The sequence below is a fragment of the Mesoplodon mirus genome (genome assembly GCF_964341445.2).
Source record: "Mesoplodon mirus genome assembly, chromosome: 20".
Classification (NCBI taxonomy): Eukaryota; Metazoa; Chordata; class Mammalia; order Artiodactyla; family Ziphiidae; genus Mesoplodon; species Mesoplodon mirus.
Window position 1 is genome coordinate 18,847,084 of NC_138996.1, and position 14,344 is coordinate 18,861,427.

Genomic DNA, 14,344 nt, shown 5'->3' on the forward strand with positions numbered 1-14,344 from the left:
GATGTTTCTAAAAGGCAGCTGTGCTTCTCCTGCTAGTGCTGTATTTCAGTGACTCCCGTGTGGGCTCAGAGGTGAGGATAAGGCCCTTCACACAGGTCTCATTAGGAAGATGAGAGGGAGCTGTTATTCGTATTTTCTGACAGTTTTAGGTCAGTTGCGTTAAGGTTGGTCAGGTTGAAAGGAACAAACAGGCAAATGAAAACGCTTCAGAGCTAACTGCTACCCACATACAGTATACTTTAAAAATGTTTTTATTGAATCTTAAACAATTACAAGTACTGTAAGTTAGACATTTAGCCAAAGCACAATTACTGGTTAAATATAATCATAAAGATGCCTTAAATAGAAACCCACCATGCGGGCAGGTTGAGTTCCTTGATGCCCTCTTTTGGAAAGTAGAGGGTGAGGGGAAAAAAGGTGCCATTCCACGTGAAAGATGGTGAAATCTAGAAGAATTTACACGCTGAAAGCGATTTTCCACAACCAAATTGATAGGGTTGCCAGATTCAGTAAAACAAAACAAAGCAAAGCAAAAAAACCCTAGGATGTTCAGTTATGTTTCAATTTCAGATAAATAATGAATTTTTTTTACAGTAAATATATGCCAAATAATGCATGAACCATACTTAAGAGAGACAATTATTTGTTTATTTGAAATTCAAATTTAACTGGGTGTCTTGTATTTTATCTGGCAATTCTACAAAAAGACAAATGCAAAAAGGAAAGGAAAAGGGATTGGAACCCCCTGCCACTGGTGGGTCACACAGAGACTACAAATGAAAACACCAATGATGAACCAAAGAGTCACTACATTGGTTACGTACACAGACCAACATCACAATGAGAAAATACAGTTACTACTCCAAATGCTGTTGCCAGGAAACACTCTAGATTTCCTCAAAGCTGGTTTTGTAACGTGTTTGAGAAACCTTGTTGATAAAAGTACCTTTTTAGTTTGTAGGTATCAGACAAATACCACTACCACATAGACAGGGTGAGCTTGTCACAGTGAAAGCAGAGGCAGGTATTCTATGCACATGAAGGGTTTAAATATTCTGTGTAATGAATACAGTGGTTATATAGTCAAGGTCATCTTCTAGGTCTAGGCCATTAGCCTTAAAGATTTTGGTTCTTTTCTAATTTTTACTGTTGTGTCCTCTAGCTTTTCATCCTGAACCTTCGGAGGGGCCTGGGAGTGTGGGAGAGACACCCCCCTACCAGGGTTTAACTACATTTCTCTGCAAATGCTAGGAATCAACAGGGGGCTTCAAGGGCTGCCTGCAACAAAGGGCAGACAGATGAAAAATAACCAAACACTCTGCATTCTAGAGCATGAGAAATCTGTTTGAAAAGATGGGTGGTGGGCTGCGTGTGGAGATATGAAAGTGTAAATTGCAAAAGAAAACACGAAAGGATGAAGAGTCAAAATGCAATCATCTCTACTGTGTGAATGTTATTTCAAAGGAGGCAAAACCCTCTGGCAGATGTTTAAAACTGGTTACATCGTGAGCACGTTTGGTCTCAGAGAGTATATAAAATCTTTAGTTTCCTACTGCTTTTCACTTATCACCATGGTTTATATTTTAAGGTGATTAAAAATCAGCTTGTGCAACACCCAAATTCTACATGGTATCACTTTATGAGTTGTTGCTAATCCCCACATGCACAAAACTTACTGGGTTTCAAAATCTTTCTAGCATTTCTCTAAACCAGGAGATTTGGTAGCTGAGGAAGTTCAGATGTAGAGAAATTGGGATGGATCAATTCTCTCAGCTCCTTTGCACGTAAAGGAGCATTACTTATGAAACAGACTCTCATTAAGTACGCTTACCAGGTGTGAGATACATGGAGATACACCCAACTCGCTGACACCTTTCACACACTGAGAAATGGAATTACAACTTTGTATTAATTAGGATATAAAAGGTTAAAAAGTTTCTGCCATAGTTAAGGCTTTCTTAAGAAGAAAGAGTGTCTATTAATTTCAGAACTCACAAAGAATCTGAAGAGGCCTCGCTTTTTAGGGTGGTTTTTTTTTTTTTTTTAATGCATTTCCTTTTCATGTGCTAGACGTGTCCAGCCAAAGAGCAAATATTATCTTCACAATCAGTCTTTTCATTTCTCTGTCACTGATTTGACAACAAAGAAGTTTAACTTCAGTCTTTAAGTAAATTTCTGACACATGAAACCCTATCTTTATGTCAGTTTTGAGTGTTGCCTGAATGACTAAAATCTATAGCTCTATGCAAGATAACTGCCCAATAGAAAACACAGAAAAAAGGCTGTTTATCACAGATTATCATACAAATGGGATCTGGACACACTAGGGGAAAGGTGCTTAAAAATACATACCATCTCTGTTTGAAAGCAATTACAGAAATCCAGAAGGTGCACACGTTTTAAAAGGGAGGGCAAGCTGGGACGAAGTGAGAGAGTGGCATGGACATATATACACTACCAAATGTAAAATATGTAGCTAGTGGGAAGCAGCCGCATAGCACAGGGAGATCAGCTTCATGCTTTGTGACCACCTAGAGGGGTGGGATAGGGAGGGTGGGAGGGAGACGCAAGAGGGAGGGGATATGGGGATATATGTATATGTATAACTGATTCACTTTGTTATACAGCAGAAACTAACACACCATTGTAAAGCAATTATACTCCAATAAAGATGTTAAAAAAAAAAAGGGAGGGTGAGCAGTGGCCAATAACCTTTGTGCAGTTGGGAGACTTACTGAAATAGAGAAAAACAGACAACTCATTGTATTCTAATGCTGTCTTCCAGCATACACCAAAATTTTATTTTTTTTTGTATAAAGGCTATAATAATAGAATATTCATCTATATTACTATATTTGCCACATTCAGGCATTTCTCTGCATATATCAATGCACTTCGCTATTCTGAGAGCAAAGGGAAATTACTGTAGCCACTAACATCAAGTTCAAACGAGCACAAGGGTGCCATTTCACAAAAACATCCTAATATTGTTTATTCTACTTATGTTATGGAAAAGGTAGAGATTCCAAATTCCAAGAAGGAAAAGGTAAGGAAGAATCCTGGTTGTACTGCTATTATTTTGCATAGAATTAAAACTCTGGGTTCCATGCTGTCATTTGTTGACAAAGTGGCAGAATCTTCTGAGCAGAGCACATGAGGCTTAATACCCAGTTCTAGTTGAGAAGTGGATACAGAGGTACGGTCGCCATATGCAAGACTCAAGATGGAGAAAGGAGGAAAATGAGAGGGGTCAAAGGTAATTGCTGGAGCTAATTATAATTCCAGACTAGCAATCTGGGGAAAAGGGAAGGAGGCCAAGTACAAGGAGAAAGTGTCCAGTCCAGAGCACTTAACTGATGCCAATAGCTAGCAAACTGGGCCATCAGGTCTAGAAGCCCTTTGATGTCAGACCTGTGGTGGAACCGGTGGAGGCGTCTGGATTCTCTCTTCTATATGGTTTGGGAAACAGAGGGGCCACTCAGGGGAGGCCACACTGGAAGTCCTCACTTGCTAGTGTTTCTATACAGTGTGTATACAAGAAATTAAGTGCATTTTAGCCTAACTTAAAGCCATGCTTTTGAGTTCCAAAGGGTTTTTCACACTGCTATGGGCGGAAATTCCAGACGCAATCACCTTTTGCTAACTTGAATGCACTCCTGATGACCGTTGGTTTTCAAGTTTTGAAAAAGTGTATTTGGCTCCTGTGAGACATCAATGAACTCATTCTCTTCAGCAGATGAATAACATGTACACATTCTTTCAAGAACTACTATATACTTGAATCATTACGAGACAAGAAGCACAGCAAATGTCCTCCTTACACACAGTACCTTTACTTGGCACACAGAACGTCAGATACGTAACATTGGCAGTTTAAATACTGAACCACAGTTTACCTTCTCAAGTGTAAGGCTGAAGTTTAAAACTGGCACATCCGTTAATGTAGTTAGTATGATGGAAATAACACATAACCACAGTTGGGTAGTGGCTTATCTTTTTAATGAAGCTATAAAGCTTTCGGGATCTATACCATATTAACCCTTTTACTCAACTAAAAATCACAGCTGCGTTTACCATTTTAAACTATATCTAACTGGGGAGGCAAGTAATATACACTTTCACAGCTACTGAAAACTACACAGATGCCAATTCCTTCAACCCACTGTTACACACAGCAAAAAAGAAGGAAGGGAGGAAAAAAGCCCTCAATGGATATCAAACTTGAGAGCTTCATGTGGAGTTCTAGTGCTATTAAACAAGTAGCCAAGACACAAACACCCAGCTTGGGTCACTAAAACTTCAATAGAAGCAACAACTGAGGCTAATTCTTGATTTAATTTTGAGGACCCATGCAAGATTCAGCTATAAAACTCAAAACTAGTTCCCGATGTCTAGTTCTAGCATTGGACTCAAGCCAAAAGGAAAGCAAAATGTTTATTTTAAGAGCCTATTCTAGAATCTTTGCATGTAACCATTTTATTTTTCCTCAGGAGATTAAATGAGGTCACAGCTTAATCAGCCTGTACTAAAACAAACAAGCAAGTTAGTTTTCAGGACTTTAAGTTGAAATGGCAAGTTTGCGTCACACTGTTTTTCCTTTTTTTCCATCACATTTATATTACTTTTGCTTCGAAGCTGAGTAGATGCACAGCATGTCAAAGTAAGTAAGTTAATGCACTTAATTCAATATTCAGTTAAGGTGAAAAGGGCAAGCGTGAGAACTGTAATGGATAATTTTTTACAAGTAACAATGTGCACTTGACAAATGTTGAGAAAAAAAGCAAAACAAAGTAGTGACTGCAGGAAGAAACAGTATGGTTATTTCTCCACTTTCATTTAAAAAATAACTGAAAGAGCTTTGGTTTCCATTTTTGTTCTCCTTGTCTACTAAGAAGTTTGAGAAAATGGTTCAAAAATTTAGTGCAGGGACCTACATAAACTATCGGAAGCACCTCACTCAAAATAAACCCCAAATCTGGAGTAAACAAAAAAGTTCTTGCACCTGTGCCTATCTAGTGACTAAACAGGATTTGCATCCCAGCTTTCCAAACTAGAGAAACAATAAAGTAATTGTTTCGTGACTCTAATGAAGTACAATCATTCCACCGGATTTGGAAACAACGCAGCTAATTTTGGGGGCGACAATTCTGGCAGCGCGGGTTAAGTGAAGAGAAGTCGTGTTTTCTGTGGAGTCCTCGTTGTCCTTTTCCGCGGTCCTATTATCGCACACAGGCCCCTCACGCCTCGTAACGCTGCTTCTCCTGGATTCACGGGCCGCCCTGGCGGGCTCCCCTCTGAACATCACAACGGCATCACTCACGCCTCTCGCTGGCTGGGCTCTTCCCGGCCCTCCAGCGCCGTCCTGAACACGTCGGAGGCAGAGGCCTGAGTCGCAAAGTACGACTGGCTCTCATTGGCTCCGGCTGCTCTGAACTTGGGAGCTCCTAAGTTCAGGTGGATGTTCGTGCCTTTCCCTTGTGAGACTGGCCAATCAATAAAAGGACACTGAAATGTGGTGTGTTTCCTTTCCATCTCAGTTTACGTTGATAAGAAGTACAGATACGAAATAAATCAGTGGGAAAAAAAAAAAAAAAAAAAAGCGGAAACTAAGCCTTGCTCAGCCAGAAGCTTGGGTTACATCACTAGTGATTTTAGTCAGTGTGACTTTGTGCAAAATATCCTCAAGAAGGCTCGGCCCATTTTCAAAGTAACGACAGCAACAACGATAGCAAGAAACAGTGAACGATGAATGTCCAGAAAAATCCACACACGAACCTGTCGTACGTGTGCAGTTACCATATACACGTGCCATATACAGCAAAGCAAATGCAGTGTGTGAGCTGTGAACGTTTGGGAAAGTACTGGTGCGGTTGTCTGTTTTTCCAAGTCTAGATCGAAGCAATCCTGTCTTAGCAATGGATAACTACAATGAAAATGAGCCTGAGATATGTTAAAAGGCCGCCCCTGTAAACATTTCCTCAAAGGGAACAGTAGCAGTTGAGTATGTATCAGTTACTCATACTATATTCATCACTATCGCAATGCTTTATAAAAGACAAACAGCTTATTTCTAGGCTGTCAGGGATTTATAGAATGTTGATTTTGTTGAAAACAATCCACTGTCCTCCAGTCCCAGGTTTAAGTCCAATCTGGCCTTTACCAGTGGGCATTCACTAGGTCTTCTGCTCTGCGGCCGCCGTGGTCTGTGCAGGAGCTTCCGGCTTCATGATCTGGTAGGTGATGAGATACTCTGGGTATGCCTGGAAAGGACAGGAAGCAAAACACATCACCCTCTGGGCAGCTAAAATACTAAAGCCCGACTTAACGTGGAAGCCTCAGAGGCTGTTGATCATAACCCATACTCTACGTACACCCAAGAGCCTACGAAGGTCAGCTAATTCACAGGTGCCTGGACAGTTAGGAGGTCCGCCTCCATATCTGTATATAAACCTGTGTAAATCCTATAATCCTAGAATTGTTATAATGTTACTTCTACTTTTGAATACTGTAACATGGTTACACTATATTTGTCCCTCACTAGAGAGCCACATGCCATAAACAGGAAAACTCAGGCAAGAAAAAAATCTCTTTCTCACAGCACCTAGCATAGTGCCGTCCCATAGCATGTTTCAGGAAAAGTCTGTTAAATGACAGAATAATTCACTGAACTGATTTCAAATTAATCATAGATGATGATGTAACCCACTGAGAGAGGAGGAAGAAAGGCAACGTGTGCTGAGTCACCAGTAACTCAGAGGCAACAGTTTGGAGGTGATTTGTACAAGTTGACTAGTTAAAGGCAATTTTCACAGGAAAGAAAATGACTCTGATGAAGAGCCTCCACCCCCTGTACTCCCTCCTCTTCTGTGTCTTCTTTCTTGTAGTAAAACCGAAGGCCCGGTGCTTACAGTGGGAAGAGCGCTTCTTGGTGGGAACAGGAAGAGGAAGCCTGACCAGGAAGTGGTTACAAACCAGAAATCCCTACAAAGGCAGCTGGAAGGGGGGCAGGGTGAAGCCATGTACACTACCTAGGAACCCGTCACCCCTAACTCTAACATAATGATAAGACTTGACTCAATATTTCAGAGTGGTGTGTGGCTGAAAAATAGTATTCTTTGGTGAGGTAAGTGTCTTGGGGCTCCCAAATAATTTGCTGAATGCTGACCTAGAGAGAGTAAGATAATGGAAAGAGTGAAGGATAAAAAAACTGGACTGTTTACTACTTAAAATGCAGAAGTGAACATGTGATAGATTTACTGAATTCTTTCTTTATAATTTTACACCTCTGTAGAAACTGTTATATGTCAGGTGCCTCCGCTTTCCTCATCTATAAATGGGAACAGTAATGACACCAAGACTTTTGTGAGGATTAAACACAAAGATCCTAGGATAGGTTTGGCCCAGTAAAAACCTAGTTTGTGTTAGTTATTACTATTAACATTATTATTCTCATTCATTAAAGACTAGCTCTTCTTGAAGAGGTCTCAGTAAGGATTAAAAAAACCAAAAAATGTACATATGTTTTGAAAAGTTATAACTGCTTCTATTCATGTAAGGAACCATTATCACTCATGATATTCTTTTCCAAAATTCCAGTCTGTTTTGGTTTGACTTAAAAACAGCAACGGTTTCCATCTTTAGTATACGTAGTTGGAATAACTAAAACAGCAACGGTGTCCATCTTTAGTGTACGTAGTTGGAATAACTAAGACCGACAATCCTCATCGCTCCTGACTTTCCAATCCGGAGCGCAATAACTAAATAGTTTGTAGTTTTATTTTATTATAATGTGAACACTGCTTAATTGTTGAAATGGTTTTAAATGGTATTTTAGTTTTTAGTTACAAGGTAGGTCAGCTATCTATTGCTAATTCTAGAGTTGGGTATAAAGAATCTAGGAAGGCTCAAAAACTGGTGGAAAAATGGAAAAAAACTGGTTAATCAACCAGATAGCTTAATGGTCAAGAAAATTATCTATTCATCACCAAGACACATATACTGAGCATCTAGTGCGTAGAAAGCACTCTGGGGTAAGATATGGACCCTGCTGTCAAGAAGTTTCCCATTTGTTTGGGAAGATAAGACAGACAGAAAAAGAAGAATTTAAAACTAACCCCAGTGAGCATGTGCTAAGTGTCAAAAATGAGTGTGAAGCCCACTCCTACTTCCTTCTGTCCCAATGAAATTTAATATCTATGATACTTTGTATGATATATCCTTTTGCTTGCAGAAAAGTTGCTTAAGCAAAGGGATCGGTAATGCAAGCATTTGAATTTTGGTAGTACACTATCTTAGGAGATTCCTGACACATGTAAATTTTAGGCAGATTCTAAGATGCTAATGGTATGAATGACTTACAGGTCCTTATCTCTTGGCTCCTACTGATTAGGCTACTGAATTGCTTCTGTGTACAGACTGAGATAGAAATTAATCACATCAAAGTCCAGAGGGATTTAAGGCAAGGGAATTACTAAACTGCAGGACTAGAAGGGCCCAGGATAGACCAACAAACATGATTTCCTGTCAAGTCTTACTTTAAACCCATGCTGGCTATAAAAGCATAGAGCATATTTTTAAAGTACCTACAAGAAAAGATTCAACAACCACTTTTAGTAACTGACTTTCAGAAAATTCTTAACCCAAATCCTCAGTGCTACAATTTAAACTCAAATGCTTTCAGTTTATTCTCCACAGAGATGAAGAAACATGCTCCCTTGAATGATTCTGTGTATTTGAAAATCATCCTACAAATCACTGTGTAGTCTTCTATTCTCCAAGTTAAATAACTCTGCATTGTTCACATCATTTCAGTAAAACAGGCCACATGTCTGAAGCGGCCAATGACCAGAGAATACCTCCTCTATTGTCTAATTTAATGTGAAGCTTAAAGTTCAACGTACAGAAAAATTCCTGATACTCTAAGTCCAGTCATATACTAAAATCAGAACTACTTTTCTTTCAAGCACAGTGCCGTTAATTTTCAACACATCTTTTCAATTCTAAAGAAACAAATAATCCCACCAATAATAAATAATACCCCTCGGGGCTTCCCTGGTGGTGCAGTGGTTGAGAATCTGCCTGCCAATGCAGGGGACACGGGTTCGAGCCCTAGTCTGGGAAGATCCCACATGCTGCAGAGCAACTAGGCCCGTGAGCCACAACTACTGAGCCTGCGTGTCTGGAGCTTGTGCTCCGCAACAAGAGAGGCCGCGACAGTGAGAGGCCCGTGCACCGCGATGAAGAGTTGCCCCCACTCGCCACAACTAGAGAAAGCCCTCGCACAGAAACGAAGACCCAACACAGCCAAAAATAAATAAATAATTTGAAAATAAATAAATAAATAATACTCCTCGAACCAACCCTCTGAATAAAACATTTACGTATTCTTGAAAGTGTTGATACTAAGGGTGAAAGATGATTTAAGGTATCACTAAGGGGAATGAAAGAAAAGTTAGCAAAGGAAAAGTCCACCATAGATCAGGAGAAATTGCTCATGGGCAGCGACTCAATTAGTAGACATTACAGTAAACACTGTCCATGTGGGAAGCACCTGGATATGGAAGCACAGGTATGCTCCCCTGAAACAAAACAGCTACTACACACATTTCAGTTTTCATGGTACTTTTTTCTTTCAAATATGATTTGGACCACATCATTCTCTAAAATTCTTTTAGCAAGGGAATCTAAACAAGTTATCAAGTCAAACTACTTAAGAAATGGTTGAAAGATCAGCAAATACTAGAAATGTAAACCTATTATTAGTATCCCTTATTATTTCTTTCCACCCAAACATGAAAGAAATTCTATTTCCCATAGCTAACTTACAGAATCTTGAAAAGTGTATGGTAGAGAAAACTGAAATCACCTATAATCTCAATATCCAGAGATAATTGCTCTTATGTTTTGGTTGATTCTGTGTTTAGCATATACCATGTAAATATACTTTTAAAATCACAGGCACATAAATATACTAACATTCATTTCAATCATTCTCTTTCTGTTGAGTATTTAGGTTGTTTCAATTTTTCATTATGATAATCAACATAGCTATGAACCTTCTTGTAGGGTGTTTTTGGGGTGTGATCATCACTGATTATATCCAAAACAAATTTCTAGAAGTGGAATTACTGAGTCAAAGTGAAAGTGTTTTCTCTAGAAGTAGGGAGTTTCTGATTTAAACAGAAAAATTTGACAAATTTATTCTTCGGTAGTTTTTAAACTTTTATTTGGGAACAACTGCAAAACATATTAAGTTGCAAAAATTAAGCTAGTACCTAAAATACCTGTATACCCTTTACCTACATCCAAATATTGTTAAGGTTTTACTTATCCCATTTGCTTTATCATGTGTACTTCCCCCACCTCTGTATATACTAGGCAGACAGACAGACAGACAGATAGATTCAGTTATGTTTTTCCCTGAGCCATTTGAGAGTAAGTAATATACCTCATCGTGGTTCTTTATCCCTAAATATGCCAGTATTTACTTCCTAAGAATAGGGATATTCTCTTACATAAATTTTATACTGACATAATACTTTTATCTACCTACTGTTCATATTTCAATTTTCTCAGTTGATCTAAAAATGTCCTTTCTCTTCTAGTACCAGATCCAATTTGGGGGCAGAATCTGAAGTTACTTGTCCTGTCTCTTGGGTTTCATTTAATCTGAAAGTTTTCAAAGCCTTTCTCTTTTATAACATTGACATTTTTGAAGAATCCAGTCTTCCCCTCAATTTTTTCTTTTAATAGAACATTCTTCATTTTGATTAGACTGAGGTCATACATTCTTGGCTGGAACACTGCATAGATGATTTTGGCTCTTCTCAGAATATGACATCTGGAGGCACACTCTGTGTGTGTCCCTCATTGGTGGTGTTAATTCTGATCATCTGGGCAAGGTACTGCCCGCTTTCTCCAAAGTATAATTACTGTGGGTTTCCCCCCGTCCTTTGTAACTAATAAGACCATGCACAATCCTCTCCGTATCAAAATTATCCCCTACATTTAGCATCCGTTGATCTAATCTTTACCATGATGGCTGCAAATCTAGTACTCCCTCCTTATCTACCACCTGCCCTTGGCTTTCTACTGTAAGCAAAGCCTTCCTTTCCCCTTCATTTATTTATTTATCTATTTGTTATCAGTATAGAAACATAAATTCGTATTCTTTCCAATGTTTTAAAATTTATTACTGTACTTATTCTGATGTGCAAACTATCCCAGATATGGCCAGTGGGAGCCACTTCAAGCCAGCTCTGAGTCCTTGTGACATGCTCCCATCATTGCTTTTGAGCACTTCATTACTTTCTGTTATAACAAGATGTTGTTCCGGCTCATCTTGTTCCTATTCTGCTCCAGCCCTGGAATTAGCTGTTTCTCCAAAGTTCCTTTTAGTGGGGGTTGGTATTGGAGACCAAGATCTGGGCTTTAGGTGTGCTTATTGCTACTGGGGTTTCTTTGCTTTCAGCAGACAGTGCTAAGAAATACATGCACATATGTACTCATGCTTACATATATCTCTCACACATATACCTCTTACACATATACCTATACATACATATTATTTACATGTGTACAAACATACATACAAATACTGGAAAGCATCAGTTCATATCGATATCTCCAATTTCAGTCCGTCCCTAGCGTCATTCTTACCTTCCCCCATTCCATATTTATACTTCTCTTCTTCCACAGTGAGAACCCACCTCCCAAAATTAACACGTCAACACATTTACTCATTTGCTCGATCCTAGAATACAGCTAAGAGTTTCAATGCTTTGCCCATACCACCACAATCAACAGATCTACTAAATGAAACCCAGGATTTGTTTGCAATTCTTCCCCCTACTCCACATTTGACCCGGCCCAAGATTGTTGGCATATAAGAAAATAGTTTTCATAGTTTCCTTGTATATAGTTAATTTCTTCTTTCTCCTTTTTTAGTTTTCTCTAACAGTGTAGTTAAAGTATCCGTTTGAAATTCAATTAAGTTCAGACAAATTGATTTTTGTTTCTAGACAAATCAGTAGGCATTTAGCAGTATTGTGAGAGTTAAGGCCTGGATTGAAAATGATAGAAAGTTTTCCTGTTTGTTGACAATTTTATCTTGGAGCCTCAAGCATTTGGCAGAATTCAATGATGTACTGTAGCTTTAAGACTCAGAAAGCTATTCTTCTGTGTAAGTACCCTGATCAACTCATGTGACCAGCCTGTGGCAAGTACCTCATGAAGATCTTTGAATGGCAGCTACTCTTAGCTCTCCATGCCATGCGGAGGCATGAAAGATACAAAGCATTAATTCAGAACAGCAGGCCACAAGAGCTGCACGAGATGCCACACCTTTATTTCTCAGCCACCATCTTGTTGACACTGTATTACCTGGCTGACAGGTGAATGATGGGATCTACGTATAAAGATGATATCAAAGAAATTTTGGTATGCTCATTTTGAACTGAAGCAACGAATGCTATCAAACTATGTGGTGGATATTTCATTAAATGGTTTTCTTTAACTCTTACGTGATCTCTGCATTCTGAATCAACTGTTTATGGTAGCTTGGTCATGCTTATTCCATGAGCACCATACCTGCTCTCCTCTGTAGATGACATATTCAGCATAGGCCAGTCCATTCACACTCGGCCTCCCAATGACGGAGTGATGGCCTGGGGGCGCGTGAGCCATTTTCATGGTGCTGAATTGCAGAAAGGACTTGCCAAGGGTCACTCTACAGAAAAGCATTTGTCTGGAGAAAAAAGGAAAGCAATCTTAGAATGACATAACTGTTAGGTTTACTGATTTTTTAAAAAGCAGTTAATATAAGGCAAGCTAATTTAAATGTCACTTTTGATTTTATGAGTAGGAACAGGATAAGATTTGATATACTGATTTACTATAAGCCGTTAGCAGGCTCAATAGTTATACTTAACATTTAAAGTTTTGGTGTGGTTTAGCAATCAATCATAGAAAACACTTGGTAAGTTTTTGACTAGTGGAAAAAGGACAAATACTAGCAAAAACTGTGTTCTGGAAGGATGCATGTGGCTGGATAGAAAGAAAGTGAAGAAAATAAGCAGATGGCGGCAGCAACTGAAATTAAGATTAGGCTTACTCATTATGAAGAAGTAAAAACCGGGATGAGATAAATAATCATAAAAGGGGGTTATATATAAAAATACTCAGCTTAACTGTATGTCTGGAAATTATACTACCTGAGTGAAACACGCATTGGGGCAGTTGTTAAGTGTTATAGAGGAGAAGAAAGATTGATTGGAAAGAAAGTGTATTATATAAACTAGGGGGTGGCAAAGTATGGGCCAAAATCTAGTCTGCCACCTGTTTTTGTAAATAAAACTTTACTGGAACACATACTGGAACACATTGCCACACATTGCCACACATTCATTTACATGTCGACCATGGCTGCTTTTGTACTACAAGGGCAGAGCTGATTCACTGTGACAGGGATCATACAGCCTGCAAAGCCTAAAAAACTTACTTTGTAGTTCTTTAAAATAAAAGTTTGCAAACCCTTAACAAACCTTTTAATAAATATTTTCACTACGCTATAAGACTGGTCACACTGTTAACTGTAAATACCTGTTATTCAATCAAATAGTTTATTTTTAATAATGGAGTATGATCTTTGCATTGTGACTAATCAGAGATACTACTCTGAGTAAAAACTGTGCCAGACCCAGTTTAATTGAGTCCTGCCTGGGCTGGCTTTTTTCGTGTGATGCTACTGATGACCCTCTGGGATGCTGGCTTGGCATCAACTGTATCCTCTTGTAGGTCCCAGAGGAAAACATTTGGATCTGCATTAGAAGGGAGCTTTTTTTTTTTTTTTTTTTTTTTTTTCTTTTTGCGGTATGCGGGCCTCTCACTGTTGTGGCCTCTCCCGCTGCGGAGCACAGGCTCCGGACGCGCAGGCTCAGCGGCCATGGCTCACGGGCCCAGCCGCTCCGCGGCATGTGGGATCCTCCCAGACCGGGGCACGAACCCGCATCCCCTGCATCGGCAGGCGGACCCTCAACCACTGCGCCACCAGGGAGGCCCTAGAAGGGAGCTTTTTGAGCTCTATCTCCACACTGTGGTGGCGCTACAGTGTCACTGGACTCTGCCTGTTCAGCCCGCTGGGCCCACTGCCATGGCTACTCCCAGTGTCCATATGTCACTCAAAGCTTGACCTGACAGGCCCCCGCTTTCTGCCTTCTGCTTCCTGCCCCAGGGTGTCCCTGTTGCTGTGGAGACAAAAGAAAATGCAGGACCTGCCTGGCTGGCCCGCGAGGCTGGTACTAGCTCACGTCTGCTCACCGGCTTGCCTTGTGCCTTGTGTGTGCAT

General features: G+C 39.7%; 1 protein-coding gene across 1 annotated transcript in view; it reads right to left on the reverse strand.

Annotated features, from left to right (window-relative positions):
* Positions 1 to 235: 235 nt before the first annotated feature.
* Positions 236 to 14,344, reverse strand: part of TNKS (tankyrase) — a 181,081-nt gene continuing 166,972 nt past the window's right edge. The window contains exons 26-27 of the mRNA XM_082608825.1: positions 12,589 to 12,745; positions 236 to 6,260 (exon numbers count right to left, since the gene is read on the reverse strand). Of these exons, the coding sequence (XP_082464951.1) occupies positions 6,174 to 6,260; positions 12,589 to 12,745 (244 nt within the window). The 3' untranslated portion in view covers positions 236 to 6,173. The remainder of the gene's footprint in view (positions 6,261 to 12,588; positions 12,746 to 14,344) is intronic.